This window comes from Trachemys scripta, chromosome 4, assembly GCF_013100865.1.
Source record: "Trachemys scripta elegans isolate TJP31775 chromosome 4, CAS_Tse_1.0, whole genome shotgun sequence".
Lineage (NCBI taxonomy): Eukaryota > Metazoa > Chordata > Testudines > Emydidae > Trachemys > Trachemys scripta.
Window position 1 is genome coordinate 87,701,723 of NC_048301.1, and position 17,477 is coordinate 87,719,199.

Here is a 17,477-nt window from a genome sequence, read left to right on the forward strand (position 1 = left end):
CCAGATCCAGGAGTTTGATTCTGTGTTCTATGAGGAGCCAGTGCAGAGAGTGCAGCACCTGGTGAGGCACTCTCAGCTGCCTGTATTGCTCAGCAGGTGGGCCTGCTACATCCTGAACCAACTGGAGCTTTTCCAGAACCAGCATCTTTGTTCCTAACTATAATAAAGCCTAGAGATCACGTACACATGGATCAGCATGGCCGAAACAGAGTCTGATAGATCAGGATGTAATTCTCTTGCCAGCTTTAGCTGTAAATGCATGTTTGGGTTTTTTTAGACTTAGCTATTTGGCTACCCACAGGGTCCCCAATGTTGTGGACCATCTTGACAAGAAAAAATGCCCTTGATGAAGGGTAATTAGGGTGGAGATGGCAAGTTCTTTGAAATGTATCATTCTCCCCACTGCCATAGCCTCGGTCCTCCCTGGGTTTGGTTTCAGCCAACTACTCTTCATTTGTGTGCTGACGGTTTCCAGGCACCCCGTTAGTTGGGAAATGGTGCTGATAGTGAATGACAAAATGTAGAGGTGGGTATGATGTGTGTATTTGTGGCACCTGACCCTATTCTGTTGCAAGTCCACCGAAACAATTTCAGATAGAGGTTGAATGGGATTGAGAATGAATCTTATGGAACTTCATATGTGAGGGCATAGTTGCATATCATGGTTCTCCAGGAAGGGTCTGAACTAAGTGACCTGTGGACTTCTCCCAGGTGCAAATCCAGGGTTTTGAATCAGGATCCTCTCCGATTACATCAGGGATCAGCAACCTTTGGCACACGGCCCGTCAGGCAAGGGCGGCCAGCACATCCTTCGGCCCGCGCCACTTCCAGCAGCTCCCATTGGCCTGGAGCAGTGAACCGTGGCCCCGAACCTGCAGATGCTGCAGGTAAACAAACCGGCCCGGCCTGCCAGGGGCTTTCCCTGGAGGGCCACGTGCCAAAGGTTGCCGATCCCTGGATTACATCATTAATTTTGGGTGGGGAGTAAGGGAAAGATTTAGGAGGACAAAATGTGCCAATACAGAATACCTCAGAGAAACTGATTTAGTACTTAAAATAATGTATCCTCTCTCTCTATCTGTTATATTGGTCTTAATTTCACATATAGTATGGTACGTAGGATGGAGGGGGAGGGGAATTTAGTTCCATATCATTTCTGTGTGTGCAAGCTTACTGTAAAAGGCTAAAAAAGCTGCATTCAGACCCAGGCAATCTTTCTTAGCGAGGGTGTGGACAGGGAGTATGTGGCTACTGCCCATATACAGAGAGTGCCATTTCTGCTCTGACTTATCAATGGCTTTTGTAGAGCTGGGTCTGACTGCTCATGGGTTTATAAGAAGCTAACTATTTTTGTGAATATGCGCACACAAATCAAGTTGTGCCCTACTCCATCCCCAATAACAGAAGGGGGGCAGACTGCACCACAAGTTGTTTTTGGGACCCCACAGTAGTAGAGAATTAGATTATGAGCTACTAAGGCTACCACAAAGCTTCGCTTATGCTTCAGGCCAGCCCTATCCTGTTGGCTCAGGAAACCAGCTAAATCCAGGATTGTAAAAGGGTCTTCAGCTTAAGAACGCATCCTGCTACCTCTAGGACACTGAGCTGAGCCAGACTGTTTGTAAATAATGCCAAAAGAGGTATTTGTGTGCTGAAGACTTTCAGTTAGTCATACAAAAGAGATGAGCATAAGAAAGGATCCTGAAAGAGGGAATTCAAAAAGACTGGGGACCTAATACACAGTCACTTGGAGATTGAAATTAATTTGTCAAAACAAAAACCATAAAGGAATTTTAAAGACTTTCCCAGCCACCCAAATTAATACAGTTTACCGAGCTCACTAGCATTTTCTCTTGAAAAAAGGAAAACATACAAGTTGTGAGCTTTGTTAGAGGTTTCTAAAATACAAAAATCCTATTCTTACATTGTCAGGGTTGGAATTCAGCTAGAACACATTCATTTAAGGCTCATTTAGACAGGAAGTGATTAATTAACAGAGGTCGGCCAACATCCACCTAGAGTAGACCAAGCCAGTGATGTTTAGAAACTTAGGCCTGGTCTACACGTGGCGGGGGAGTGTGCGGGGTGGGGAGAGAGGGGAGAGTCGATCTAAGTTATGCAACTTCAGCTACATACTTAGACCTACTTACTGTGGTATCTTCACTGCAGTAAGTCAACAGCTGACATTCTCCCTCTCGCCCTGGTGGAGTACCGTGGTCGATGGGAGAGTGCTCAACGGTAGACACGATAAATTGACCCCCACTGGATCAATCACTGCCCGCCGATCCAGCACGTACTGTAGATAACCCCTTAGTTAGCTGGTCATGGTTAATCCTACTGGGGAAACAAGGGTTTGCCTTGACTAGAATTTAAAGGTACGTGTAAGACACATTCCAAGACTCTAGGCGAGACAAGGCAACGTATACATTTACCATGTGCTCGCTGGTCAAGCTGAAGCCTGGGCTATATCCTCAGGAGTCTCTCTAGACTTGCCAACACTGCAAACTTCCTTGACTTCACTAGGACATTATTACGCATTAGCTAACACAAATAAAGAACACATCTTTTTTCCTAGTGAAGACAAGGCCTTATTTTGACAGGCTCTTTGTCTCTGGCATCCCATTCTGAGTTCTGGGACCTATATCTTTATGTTAGTGAGAGAAAAATTATTCATCTTTTTATTATCACCTTAAGCACCCCAGTGCTCAATACCACTTTAAAAAGGCTGTGCTAATGCTATTCTAAACAACCCCCATTTAAGGTCACATTTCCTTAAGTTCAAACGAAACATGTCTTCCACCTGGGGCCAAGAACATGTCTTCCACCTGAGGCCCCTTCAAGCCCAGGCTTCTTCTCATACTAGCAGAGCTCAGCCCTGGTGGCCTTGATATAAACTCTGCACACTATTATTTGTAAAACCAAACTAATAAACAAAAAGGGAGGAGACTGTGTAGCTTAGTGCTGATGAAGAAATAGGAACAAAAGCGGCATCTAAATTACACACTGAAATAGATACTACGAATGCAAGCAGCTGTAAAATTTCAGCCAGGTGGTCATCTTCAGCTACAGCCAAGAGCAAAAAATAACTGTAGTCTTTTTCTTTGCAGAGACTCCAACTGCAACCGTAAGGCAAAATACCACACACCTCATTTTCTACTGTCAGCGTGCCTTTTAATTAGTTCTTTTGTTCCCCAAACAAACATTGTCTATTAAATGCAATGCTCAGAAAATTCTAAAGCAGAAACAAGATGGTTAATCAAGACCAAGAGCATTTTAGTGCAGTAAATTGCACAGAGGCAATTAAACATTCAAGCAGTTCTTCATTCTCCCTCCCCTGGTAAATTACAGTTACTTTTATATCTCTTGCTCCATTTGCCCGTCTCAAAACAAGAGGTCAGTCTTCCCCCTACTCTTACAAAAAAGAGAAAGGCCTCATTTGTCCTATTCTATTAATTCACCAACAGCTTCAATGCACCAACCAATTCTCTTAACTCCTACATATTTTATAATGGGAGAAGACTTGCTCTTAATTTTTTATCCATACAGGCCAAATTAAACTAGCTCCATAAAAGATTCTGTATTCCTTAGCTAACTTGGTACTGGTGATGAAGGTGGTTATATTTCACAGTATAAGCCTAACCTCCCCCTCCCCCCCCCCCCACCTCCCCTGCATCTACACTTCAACTGCACTAACCCAGGACTTGGACCCAGAGTCCCAGAACCTTGCAGGGCTGGAGGGTCTCAGCTCAAGTTAAGCTGGGACCCAGGGCCTGAGCCCTACTGTTCTGCAGTGTAGACGCAGCTCCACTTGACTTGGGTCCCGGGAGTCTGCCGGAAATATCCTACAATTCCATGGGACAACTTCCTTAGTCCTCTCTATCCCAACAATCTGCAATACAGTCTATGGAAAACAGAAGCTGATATCCTCCCTTTTCAAATGGCAGCAGCTCAGGTCAGCGTTAACCCATTCTCTTCTGATCTCCAATCTGCAAGCACACTATCAGAAGGAATCCTGTGTTTGCAATGGAGAGCAAACTGAGCAAGTCTGTTGCAAAGTGAGCTGCTTCAAACTTCCTCTAACATGCAGACCCAACAGTAAAGATTTCCCAGTGCACCATGATCCTAGGGCTAGAGCAGCCACATTTTGGGAGTGTGGGGGAATGCTAGGGACTCAGATATGGTTACTTTGACTTGGGTTTGCACACCACAGTGTGGGCACCAGAGGCCTAGGTTTGAGCACAGATTAAAAAAAGGGCTAAAGTACAATGTAGACACTTAAACCCAGGGTTCCCTAACACAGGCCAGCTGACACAAGTCCCACTAATCCTGGGCTTACATTGCAGTGTAGACATACAACATGTGTCCTTGGTGAAGACATTTAAGCTGTTCCTGCCTTAGTATACATCTACAAAATATATATTACTATATATTACATGGCCAGAGCTGCTCACAGCCTGGCTGGGTTGGGTTCACAATGTTTTTTTGGAATAGCACCCTGCAATTTGGTTAGGAGGAGACTAGAAGCAAAATAATCCCTTTAGGGATGCCTTGGAGGGTCAAGTCTAACAAATTTCAACCTATAAGGAGCAATATCTCCCACCACTTACTGGGTCCCCCATTTTGTCCCCACCCACAACCTCAAAAGCCCTGGTATCTCTTAACTCTTCAAAAAGTCTCAATGCTCCTTGCTGGACAAAATGGTTCCCTCCCTTGCTCTTTGAAGAGTTCATGAATTTTGCAGCGGAGAGAGCATTCTCCCAATACATTAAGGCAGGGGTTGGCAACCTTTCAGAAGTGGTGTGCCGAGTCTTCATTAATTCACTCTAAGGTTTCGCGTGCCAGTAATATATTTTAATGTTTTTAAAAGGTCTCTTTCTATAAGCCTGTAATATATAACTAAACTATTGTTGTATGTAAAGTAAATAAGGTTTTTAAAATGTTCAAGAAACTTCATTTAAAATTAAATTAAAATGCAGAGCCCCCCAGACCGGTGGCCAGGACCCGGGCAGTGAGAGTGCCACTAAAAATCAGCTCACGTGCCACCTTCACACGTGCCATAGGTTGCCTACCCCTGCATTAAGGCAATGTTTAGAATACACACCTCCAAGCTACAGTTGAGTGGATTTAGAGCACATTTCACATATACAGGACCAAATCCTATTTTGACCCAGCAAAACAAAATTAATAAATTACCATGGCAAATATGGACATATATCATGCACTGATAAGGAACCAGTGTGTTGGATCTTATCACTTAAACATTACACACCAACCCAAGGTAAATAAGGAGCCAGAGGTTTAAAAAGCTGAAAGTGGAAATGAAAACAATCTAAAGGTCATAAAGTCAAGGAGACATTCTGTTTTGAATAAGTTAAGCCTCTGCATTCACACTGTAAAGTTGTCTGCAGTTACATATCCTGAAAATGAAAAGCTTTTTGAAGAACTGGTGGGTTAGAGTATTTGGGTTAATTTGGTAAGTAAGTCAGTGGAAATCACATGGCTAAAAGCCTGCATACCACTGTAAAGAGGGAGTTAAATATCAGAAGGCACTAACAAATCACTTAGAAATGCATCAGAACATCATTAAGCCCGATTTTTCAGTTAAGAATTCATATTAGCAAACGGTTTATGCTTTTCAAAAACACTGTAGTATCTAGCTGCATTTCTCTTGTAGCCATCTATAAATACTTTATAGGTGTGGTTAGGAAACTGCAGCCAAATTCTTCTAGGATTTTAAGTTTCCATATCAAGTTCAGGGATGTAGCATGTTAATGTTAACATTTTGTAGAGAATATACCTCATTAACTGCTGTGGCAAAAGCCTTGGTGGTCTGCTCCTCAGCGACTTTGACCGCTGCAGTTTCAGTCACTTGCAAATTACTTCCAGATGAGTATCAGTTACAGCAAGTTTTACAACAACATTTATAAATATTGCAAGAATCCTAAAGGCATATGATAAGTGCACTGTGAACTTCTCTGCAGTAAATGTATGCGGGGGTGTGAACAACAGCATGCACAGCACATACACCCAGAGCCTGATTTTCAGCTGAGAATTATTTGGCCCTATCCTATTCGCACCTGCAATTATTTGCAGGTAGGATGTAATTTAATCATCAAATACCACTGGACTGGACTTGAAGATCAGATACTTAGTGACGTTGACTGCACCTTTAATTAGGAGATAAGCTTTTACATATCTAGCACTAAGCATCTTCTTTACATTTTATTAATATATTCATCTTAGCATTTGAAAAAGGATCCCATTTAAAATCGGACAGACCTTCAAAGTATCCACCTCCCTAATGTAACAAAAATAGTTGCTCCAAATGAACCTTACTCCTTTTGTTATCCCCCCGCTAGGCTCAGCGTCCTAAATTATGCTTCTAGCTGCCTCCATTTATGCATCATAAAATTATGTGGCATTATTTGGCAATGTTACTAGATTATGAGATGGTAGGATAAATTGAGGTGTTGCAAAACAGAGGAAGCAGAAGGCAGCAGCAGCAGGCAGGGCCTGTCTTTTTGGAAAAGCAGCCCTCCTTCCCCACCCCCGGAGGATATCTGCAGGGGAAGTCTCCTGCATGAAGAGCTATTAAGCCAGGGGTTCTCAAACTGGGGGTTGGGACCCCTCTGGGGGTTGTGAGGTTATTATATGGGGGGGTCAAGCTGTCAGTCTCCACCCCAAACCCCGCTTTGCATCCAGCATTTATAATGGCGTTAAATATATTTTTAAAAGTGTTTTTAATTTATAAGGGGGGAGGTTGCACTCAGAGGCTTGCTATGTGAAAGGGATCACCAATACAAAAGTTTGAGCACCACTGTATTAAGCCCTGTAATACTGGTGTTCTATTCCTGTATGATTTAGGAGCTGTGCAGCAGGAGGCAGCAGCTGCCATCCAGAGCTCCTAAGACCCATTAGAGTAGAGCTCCATTCCTGCGTGGCTTAGGAGCTGCACAGATGGGGGATTTCCTGCCATCTGGGGACCCCACGCTCTGCAGAAGTGCAGTTGTTGCCTCCTACATGCCTCACTCTACTTCCTCTATGACAGTGCTGTGGCCTGTTGTGTCACTAGTGCCCATGAAAATCTTCCACTCTCCAAGCTGGCCACTCGGTCCTCCTGCTCCAAACATCCTAAAATGGCAGGGGGCAAGCTGAGGAGCTAAAAAAAATGCCTTTTTGTTTGGATTTATCTGGCACAACGGGGTCCTGCTCATTAGCTATTTAAAGTATTTATGAAGCACCTTTCAGATCAGAAGAATGAATGCCCATATCAAAAAGGAGGGGTGCCTCACCATTCCTGTCCGTGAGGAGGTGCAAAGGTGGGGTTTTGGGTCAGTTTTAAGGGTGTCGTTCCTAAGTACTGAGTTATCAATGAAAAGGTGCACCTCACACCTACATCTCATCAGGCGTTGCCTCTGCCTCTCCTTCTCTGGCAAGGAGTCCCACAGGGTAACTGTTCAGCTTTTGTTCAACAAGGCTCCCTCAGATCTTGCTGGTTTTGTTTTTGAAGTGGGCCTCTTTTCCACAGCGAGCTGCACTTGGTCCTAGAAGCATGTTTAGACCTTCCAGTGGATTAGTTGGATTACTGCACAGATCAGTTCAGCTGGCCATTATTGGCTAGCACAACTGCGTATGAAATAAAGAATCTTTTATGGCTTACAGCATTTGCCTACAGGTGGGCCTCAGCACTACATGGACTGGATGGAACATATTTTGTGCCACTGGTACTCCGGTAAGCTGCTTTCTTGCTTCATTTTTCATAGTTCATCAGAGAACCACAGGGACCTACAAGACAAGCGGTTATTTTGGGGCTAGTTCATTGATGGTTTCAGACAGCAGTTGGTTAATATTTCAGTAATTCATCAACATCTACATTTATTAGATGAGGAGCTTGTCCCTTTCAAGATCTTCTGGTCACAGAAAATGTCCAGGTGGTTCTGTGGGGCAAATCAGTTCATTGAAGGGGCAAGAATGGGTCCCTTTAAACACTCTTGAGAAGTGCTGGTGGTGGCCTTCCAGGAGTGTGGTATGCTATCGGTGCTTCTAAGTTCTAGATCAGGCATGCATCTAGCTGCACATGCAGTCTGAGATGGCCTGGGCAAAACTCTACTCCGACATGGCGCATAGCATATCTTGGGCTATAATGTCAGATTATTTTTCTACATGGAATTTGAAATTTCCCAGGACAATGAATCTCTGGACTGACACATTAGGTTCAGTTGAAGCTTGACTAATTCTTCTAGAAATGTGGCTAAATTCTTGTCAAATATGTAAATCTGATATATAAGTTAGAAGAGTCTTCATGATTTGTTGTCACTGCATTCACATTCCAGCTGAACAGACTCAAATATTTTTATTTGAGGATAGAATCTTGCTTTTTATTCTAAACTGGATGAGATTATGATCACACAGCCTTCACTCTTGGCCACTCTAAACCCATGATGTATTAGGTATCTCACAGAGACTAGTAGGATTTGTTCTGGCTTGGCTTCATCATCAAACCCAATTTTTACGATACATGCCAGGTCAGGAGCCTTGTGATCAGTTCATGGACGATTCTCACATTAACAACAACCTTGCATTCACCTGTACAAGTCTAAGGTAACTTTGATGCAATTCTACCAGTCACTGTGGCGTCTGAGAGGTGCAGCCGTTGCCTGTTCGTCTTTGATCGCCTTGGGGCTTTTTTCCTTGGGTGGAGTCTTCTTGTATCAGTGATAGTTTGGACTGAGTAGGTTGGGTATGTTTCAGTTTCAGTGCTTCTGGGGATTCCAGATTCTGCACTCCTGATTCCCACGGTATAGTAATGGTGATGGGTGCTTTTGGGGACAGGGACAGAGTGGTGATATAGCTAAAATGGTTGCTGCTTGTGTAGCAGGGGTGCATATCTCCTCCTGCCCCATTGCCATCCAAAGCTAGGAATGGAATAGCCTTAAAAAAAAACAAAAAAAAAACAAAAAAACACTCGGCTCTTGGGCCTGCGTGACTTGCACATAAAAAGGACTCTAGGATTGTTTCTTTTGCAACAAAGACTTTAATGTGTCAGAAATAATGTTTGACAAATACCAATTTTATTCTAATTTTTTTAGTTATTTTGACACATCAAATAACCATGCTAGAAAGGATTTAAAACATCCAAATGTTCAGAACTACAGCCTACTTTAAAGCCAGGTCTGATTGTTTTTTCCCTCCCAAATTCCAGCATTACAATGTATCTCATTGCAAACTGTAGAGTATGGTTCTTGTGCAATAAAGCACAAGTATATGGTGGCTGAAGGCTCTGCCTTTTTGTCTCCATACTTCATGACACACCCCAGGTTTATGGAGATTACATAATGAAGTGCACACCCACCCAGTTAGGTTTTATTGCTTCATTACTTATAGGGAAAAACTGAAGGATCCCACAGTCTGTGTGAAGGTGGGTTTTTTGGTTTTTAAATTTAGTGTGAAATATGAACAGCCAAGGAATTTGAGAAAGAACCCTGGACAGAAAACAAAACAAATAAGATCTAGTGGAAACTTAAACATACAAAACCCAGAAACATATTTGCATATATTATAAAGCACTTAGGGAGGGGTCAGACAATCTAAATCCTGAGCCAGCTGAGCCTTCCTAACCCTGTAATTTTGCATGTAGTCAGCACCTCATGTTGTGGCACAAAGTTTTCTTAAACTGTTCCATTTTCAGTACAGCACTGCTGTACATTTTTAAAGTTACAGTGTGGGAGAGAACACAGTCTGGAATCTTGAAAGCAACTATATTACTTCACTAAGCTGTTCTAGATTTTATTGACGTCAGGGTGTCCAGAGCCTGGTGGGAGAGGACAGTTCTTTTGAGTACATTAATATAAGGAATCTCATTTACAGTTCGCCTGAGATGAATAAACTCATCTTTGCTTCATAGGCCTATTGACCTGAACCAGAATCACATACAAGACACAGTGAAAATCTAGGCACACTTGGGGTTACTTTTACAGTCATATCAAAATGCACTGTATCACCGTCTTCACATTTTTGCACAATACCTCAATCCTACCAGGGAAAACACGTGATGTAAAAGTTGGGGTAGGACACTGGGAGCCAAAGGATCTGCAATCTATTCCTAGCTCTGCTACTGACTCACTGTGTTATATGTCCTTGTACAAATGGCTTTTCCTCTGTCTGCCTTACTTTCCTCATCTGTGAAGTAAGGATAACACTTCCTTACCTCACAAGGCCTTTTTCTAAATGGGGAAAATGAGTTGTGTTTGAAAAATGTGTTTCAAACATTTTAACCAAGGGGATTTTAGTTAACACATTTTGAAATCCAATTTCCTTTCCCAGTCTAGACAAAACCGCAGACAAGGTTAACAAGATTTATCATCTCAAAGCACTTTTAAAGACTGAAATTATTAAGCAATTCATAGTCAAGGGGGCAATAGAAATTTCACTTGTATATTGCTTTTTATTAGAACACCTCAAAGCTCTTTGCAAAAGGTCGGTAGCATAATCCCCCTTTCACAGATGGGGAAACCAAGACAGACTGGCTATATGCAATTTATTACTGTTATTGAAGTGGTAATTCTGACTAAGATAAAGACTTGTCCCTCTTCCTGTTGAAACACAAAAAAATTAGAAATATTCAGACCTTTAAAATAGAATCTACATCATTACTTTTTTGCTTAATTTTTACAGGGTGCTTCAGCTGCTGCTCAGACTTCTGAATTAAGGCCCCAATTCAGCAGAGTACTTCCGCAAGTGAATAGTTCCATTCAAGTCAACAGGAATACTGATGTGCATAAAGTTAGGATCATCCTTAAGAGCCTTATTGAACTGGGGCCTAATGACGAGGCTGGATGTGAGGTAGCTAAGCGATGAGGGAGGGGAGGGAGAGACAGGACAAGGGAAGATGCACTGCTAAAACTAAGAACAAATTATAGAAAAGAAGCTGTAAACACAAGGCCTCTTTTTCTTTTCAAATACATCCTGACCTACACCATGCTGCCTCTGCCACCTATAGGAGTGATGGGAGTTAACTGCTCAGTAACTGAAACAATGTATTTATGGAAGCTGTGCAATAACTATATTGTAACTCCACTGGAAACAATGGTAATTACACTGTTCCTGTGTTATCTTAGAATAACACTATAATTAGTATGTATCACCACTGTAGTCATGATTAAAATAATTATCCTAAAAGGTCACTCATAAGTAGCATTAACCACTCTGGCTTCCAAACATATATAGGTCTTTTTTAAAGGTATAATTGTTCTCTCTGTTTCACAGCTCATCCTAATAACACAATTTGCTTTTCCACCTATTTTCAGGTGAACAGCACAACCATCCCACAGTACTGTAAAAACAGCCCTGACTTCACATGCGAAATACTTACAGCTCTTCAAGATAAGGAAAGTTCTTAAAAGCATCCTCTGGTAGCTTTGTGATGTTGTTCATACTGATATCCCTGGGAAAGAAGAAAACACAAATGGGTCAAATGATAAGCAATTGGCACCAATTTAGAACATGAAGTAAATTTAAATAGATCAGCTGCTGGGATAATAGAAAAAGCTTTTTGCAGTGTAATGTTGTGGTATCTCTAGGAGTTTGCAGGCTAAACTTTCACAGCGTGGTGATCTAAAAATACAGAGCATCATGAAAGATTGATACCAAAGGCTTTCCTTCTGACAACCAGAAGGGGAAAAAATATCTTGAAGCTACAAAAGAGAGGAGGGGGAAGCCTATTAGAAACTTATTTTCTCCAGTCCTGATTTTTCTGACTCCTTACACACACACACACACACACACAGTCTTGATGTAACTAAAACTGCTCTGAAACCACCGCCTGTAAAAAATGTGACCACCCACTGTTCAAATATTCATACCGTAATGTCTGTTTTTTTTTAAATAAATAAATACACACACTGAGACTTGATAAAATAAAGACCTTCAGGCAAGTGTGGCTTTTGGAGCAGCTGACAAGAATAGTAGGAACATGCCCCAGCTCTACCGCAGTCATATTTTCTGCAAAACCTATAAAAGTCCTCAAGGTAATAGTTTTAAGTATAATTCATTTTTAGCCCATGAGCACATGCATGCAAGCAGCAAGTGCTTACATGATAGGTATGCAGACCAATTCTTTTCTTGTTTTTATATTGGCAGTAAGTGGCAAACTAAACTCCACCACCTTTGACTCACGTTGAGTAGCACTTTGCTCCATGAGTAGTGGAGTGAATAGAATAAATAAATAAGTTGCATACCTATCATGAAATCAGTGGGACTACTCGTGAAGGAAAGTACTACTCAACCTAAGTAAAAGCGAGAGAACAGGGCCAGAATCAAGAATTTGATTTGACAAGTATTAGTTTAAACTAACAGGTGCCAAATTTAATTTTTATTATTTAACCTTTTTATTTTTTACTTTCTGCTTTTGCTGCCCTTCAATTTAAAAAAAATAGTTTAAAAAAGACTTAATACCACGGCTGCAAAGTTCTTCCAATCTCCCTTGCCTCATCGGTCTTCCAAATCAGAGCAAAGCCTCACTCTGGCATCAAGCTTGAGAAAACTTTCATTCCTTATGGAATGCACAGCAACACCTATCACCTAAACAACATAAGTTACACACCTTCTTATTTCCAGAAAATGTGTGGAAGACGGTTGGCCTAGAACCACCAGATGTTCCTGCATCTGAGTACAGACAGAGGTGCCTCTCATATCAGCAATACACACACAAGCACATCTCTCCTTTAGCCGATAAACACATGGATGTCATTTATTTTTTCTTGTCATTCCACACACCCTGTTTGCAATTAAAACAAGACCAGAGGATAAGTCTATTATTTCAACCATTGGGAATGGTATTTGTTTGGTGCTAATGTTTGGTACCAAAGGGCTATAGTAAAAAAAAATAATAATAGCCACGATCTTCTATATCCATGCTAGACCGGTTTAGTTTGAGATCCTAGCTCCATAAAAGTCCAGCCTGTCCAGATGAGCATTTGTTCTGCTGCAGAATCCTATGATGGAATAAAACCAGAAACACTGACAAAGCCAGAAGTTAAAGGGCTCATCAGCCAGGGGAGCAAAAACTACAGGCCATGACCAGTTGTGGAATTCTACAAGCATGTGTTTATAGCCTGCACCATCATTACTTTTGAAACTCTCCACCTGAAAAGCAGAGTCACTACTTCTGGAAATAAAACAACTGAGCTGAGCTGAGTTCACTACCACCCTAGAGAAGGGTGTGGCACAAATCCCTTATCAGCCATTTCATGGCAGCAAAAGAAAAGTATTCTGCTGAAGAATCAAAAGCAGTTTCCATGGCCAGGGCCAAATCTTTCACTGTTTTTCCTCAATAGGAGACTTGGCACTAACTCTAAGAGGTGCTGGCTCCTAAGGAGCAAAGGAAGACTTCAGAGCCTCTGAGGGCTGACAGTCACAAAGGTCATTTCCTGAGGGAATAAACCTCCAAGATGCTTGTGCCCTGCCTTGTGCCAGAATAGGAGCTGAAAACTTGTCAGCTTCCATATAATGTACATTAAAATATACCCTCAATATACCAAGTAGCTTTTTTCCTGAAAACACTACAAGTAATGTCCATGTTATTCCTGCAACTGTCAGTCATAGTTCATAAAGAAAAAAGTGCTTACACAACATCTAGTCATAGGTCATAAAGAAAAAAGTAGCTCTATTTATACCAACATCCAAGTACGTTACAAGGCCAATAGGCCTGCTGAAATCACACATTGGTTATTGAAAAACTATCCTATTTTTTGCCACAAAGAGACCAAGTTAGCACTTGATGGAATTTAGATCAGGCTTTCTTTGCCCATCCAATGGATAAATAACTAGTCCCTAGTTTGCTGCTCCTCTGCTCCTTAACTTCCACACACGTGTGCACAGAGCACTAGCAAAATGGTAGCAAATAATTCTAATATACACTCAGCAATGTCGTATTTACTGGCAATTGCCTCTTTCACCAAGATGTTTGCCCAGTTCTGATTTCACTTGGGCAAATCAGGAATTACCCCATTGCAACTGACGGAATTATACTAGTGTATATCAAGAATACAGGAAACCAGAATAAGATGCAACACAAACCCAGCTGTGAAAGTGACTAAAACATGAACCACAGTCCAGCCTTCCTCATTAAATTCATGGAGTCAAATGAGAGGTGTTTTATTGACGAGCTCTACAGTCTGAATATTTATAAAGGTGCTTTGTATCTCAGCAACAGCTTGGGTACCATGGGATGTTGCAGTTGCTGTGGGTGGACATTTTTCTTCTTGTGTAGAAAAGTAAATAAAAGTATGAGATACATGAATTGTCAGCTGTCTGCTCCACAGGAGGCTGCAACTTTTACTCTCCTCCTCCCCTGCATTTTTCAAATTGTCATGAATGCATGCATTTCACACACCCAGGCTAGGCCATTCCTTTTCCAGATGACTCCACATCCCCTTCCAGGGCTTAACTAAATAAGCATTTATGAATTAGGCAAAAGAAAAGGGGGAGGAGGGGAGACCTGGAGGAATCACAAAGGTATAGTAAGTTATACAAGAATACCACAATTAATGTTATTTTGGTAGTGTCTCCTAAAAGAATATCCATGCAACATAGCTCTTTAAATTATTATTAATAGTTTCATAATCTAGGATGTAGTAAAGTTTATATAGTGCATATTATCCAAATGCTCTTCACAGACAGACAGACAGACGTCATTTCATTCATGATTTGAATACAGCCACTTCTGGGGTAAAATATGACAGCTGTTTAACAGTGCATGGTAACACTAAACAACAGTTTAGGATAGGAACAGGATACCATATCCAGTTGAAACCAATAGTCTCAACAAAGCAGAGGACAGAATGAAAATTATTACAGCTGCAAGGGCCTGATTTTCAGAAATGTCAAGAACTCATGACTCCAACTGAGTCAATGACTATTGGGATTTAAACACTAGTAGTTTTTTCCACCAAACCCCCAAGATATGTTATATACTGAAGCCTACTTTTAATGAAACTCCATTCATAGCAAAGCAAAGTCTCAGATTGTTTTGACACATTATAATATGGAAACTTCTGTTCCTATATTATGGAGTGAATCTCCAGTCAGAGCAAAGCTGTTCTGTGGAAAAACAATTGATTTTACTACACAGAATTCCACTGCATTTTCAAGTTGCTAATATGACAATGTTCATATTGGAATTTACTTCTGTCTTACATGTGCCATCTTAGTTTTGCTCATAAACATGGTATAACCAGTTCCTTAAAGGATTAGATTTCTGGTGAGTACTCCAAATGCTTTACACCAGAAGAACAATGCTGAAACACAGATATCAACATATAAAAGCAATTAAGAAGAACATTTTGGAAAGGAAAAATAGGACTAAGTTTTATCTCCCAAATGAATACAAAGTCAACAGAATTTTAGTTATAGAAGAAAAATTTTCTGCAACAAAAAAGGACACTGTATACATTGTAGTCAACAGATGTTTTCATCTGCTTATATGGAAATAAGTCACTGAGTTTAAAAGCAAGAATTCACAAGCAATATTTGTAACATCAATATCTATGCTGCAAGTAGAATCCACACTATTGAAGTCAGAGGAGTCAATCACACTTGCTAACGCTTTTAATTAGCAAGGAAATTATTTAAAATTACTTACTCTTGTGGGAAAGCTGCAACAAAATATCAACAATCAGGACCCTGGTGAAAAAATTTTTTCGGGCCCCCCCAGCAAGGGCAGACCAGCTAAACAGGGCCGACAAGGGGGGGGGGGAGGAAGCCAGGCCCCCTTCTGGACTGCTAGGCCCTGGTAATTTGTACCAGCTTCCCCCCTTTCTCGTCAGCCCTGTCAACAACACAAAAATTAGTGCTGAAGTAATGCCAGACAACTGGAAGCATAAACAAATGGAAAATAGACTGAATCAAGCGTTTCTTGTTATTCAGATAATATTAAAATATGGTACTCCTCAAACATCAAGGAACAAATCAACCCAAAGAGAATCTAGGACGCTGCATGTTTAATGAAGATTAAATGTCAACTTAGATCTGGATCCTACAAAGAAAACCTTGTGGAATGACATTACTTCTGGTATTTCCATGATTGGTTTTTTTTTGTTTTGTTTTTGGTCTAAAGTTGTTAACATACCATCAACTGAGGCCCCGACCCTGCAAAATGTAGGCTCATTTTGCAGGGTCGGGGCCTCAGTTGATGGTATGTTAACAACTTTAGACCAAAAACAAAACAAAAAAAAAACCAATCATGGAAATACTAGAAGTAATATTAGAAAGTGTTATTCTTATCTTAACTCTGCTGTCTAGTGAGATATGTACTTAGTAACACAATTACTACCATACACTAAACTGATCACGTCAGCACCAGTTGTCCCCATGCCATATTTCAGCACAAGTACAGCAATTCAGTTGGTGCTTCTAGGCACTCACCAGTCTTCCCTTCCTTTCTAGTATTTTTCTAGATGAAGTTCAGACGCAACATTTTGGTCAGGTTTCAGAAAAACACAGCGAGCTAGAGCATGACTCGTGNTTTTGTTTTGTTTTTGGTCTAAAGTTGTTAACATACCATCAACTGAGGCCCCGACCCTGCAAAATGAGCCTACATTTTGCAGGGTCGGGGCCTCAGTTGATGGTATGTTAACAACTTTAGACCAAAAACAAAACAAAAAAAAACCAATCATGGAAATACTAGAAGTAATATTAGAAAGTGTTATTCTTATCTTAACTCTGCTGTCTAGTGAGATATGTACTTAGTAACACAATTACTACCATACACTAAACTGATCACGTCAGCACCAGTTGTCCCCATGCCATATTTCAGCACAAGTACAGCAATTCAGTTGGTGCTTCTAGGCACTCACCAGTCTTCCCTTCCTTTCTAGTATTTTTCTAGATGAAGTTCAGACGCAACATTTTGGTCAGGTTTCAGAAAAACACAGCGAGCTAGAGCATGACTCGTGTCTGGGATTCCAAGTCAGGCCTGATTCACATCATCTTGGATGGCATGAGAGAGCTATATCTACAAAATACAGATGACTAGAAGCCATCGTTCTCCTCGGGGCTGTGATGCAATGTGATCCACGGTAAGTCATGGAGAGGTCTATCAAGGCTGGCTTAACCTTTGGAGACACGCCCAGAAACTAGGCTTGTTTGGTGAGAGTTTTCCCAGACATACTTAGCACAGGACTGAAGACAAAATCATTTATAGTAACAATTCCTATTTCAATAATAATTCCATCACCCCACCCTATTCCCCTCCCTTTTTGTTCTTTCATAATGTCTTTTAAGCAGATGTTAAAACAAAGCCAGCACACGAAGATTCCTGGAATTTGTCATGTAACTCAGAGTTCCTTTAACCTGAACCCTTTGTGTTGGGTCCAGTCTCCTTCATACCTGATTTTTACAAGCCACATCTGAATATGAAATGAGGAGAATGGAGTTTAAGCACAACTTAGCATTTTCTGTCCCTAGACGGCTTCAGCATA

The 17,477-nt window shown here is 41.1% G+C and overlaps 1 protein-coding gene across 1 annotated transcript in view; it reads right to left on the reverse strand.

The window, feature by feature from the left end:
- The window catches only part of LGR4 (leucine rich repeat containing G protein-coupled receptor 4), a 130,228-nt gene that overhangs the window by 57,060 nt on the left and 55,691 nt on the right, over positions 1 to 17,477 (reverse strand). Inside the window, exon 2 of the mRNA XM_034769845.1 lies at positions 11,372 to 11,443. Coding sequence (XP_034625736.1) covers positions 11,372 to 11,443 — 72 coding nt within the window. The remainder of the gene's footprint in view (positions 1 to 11,371; positions 11,444 to 17,477) is intronic.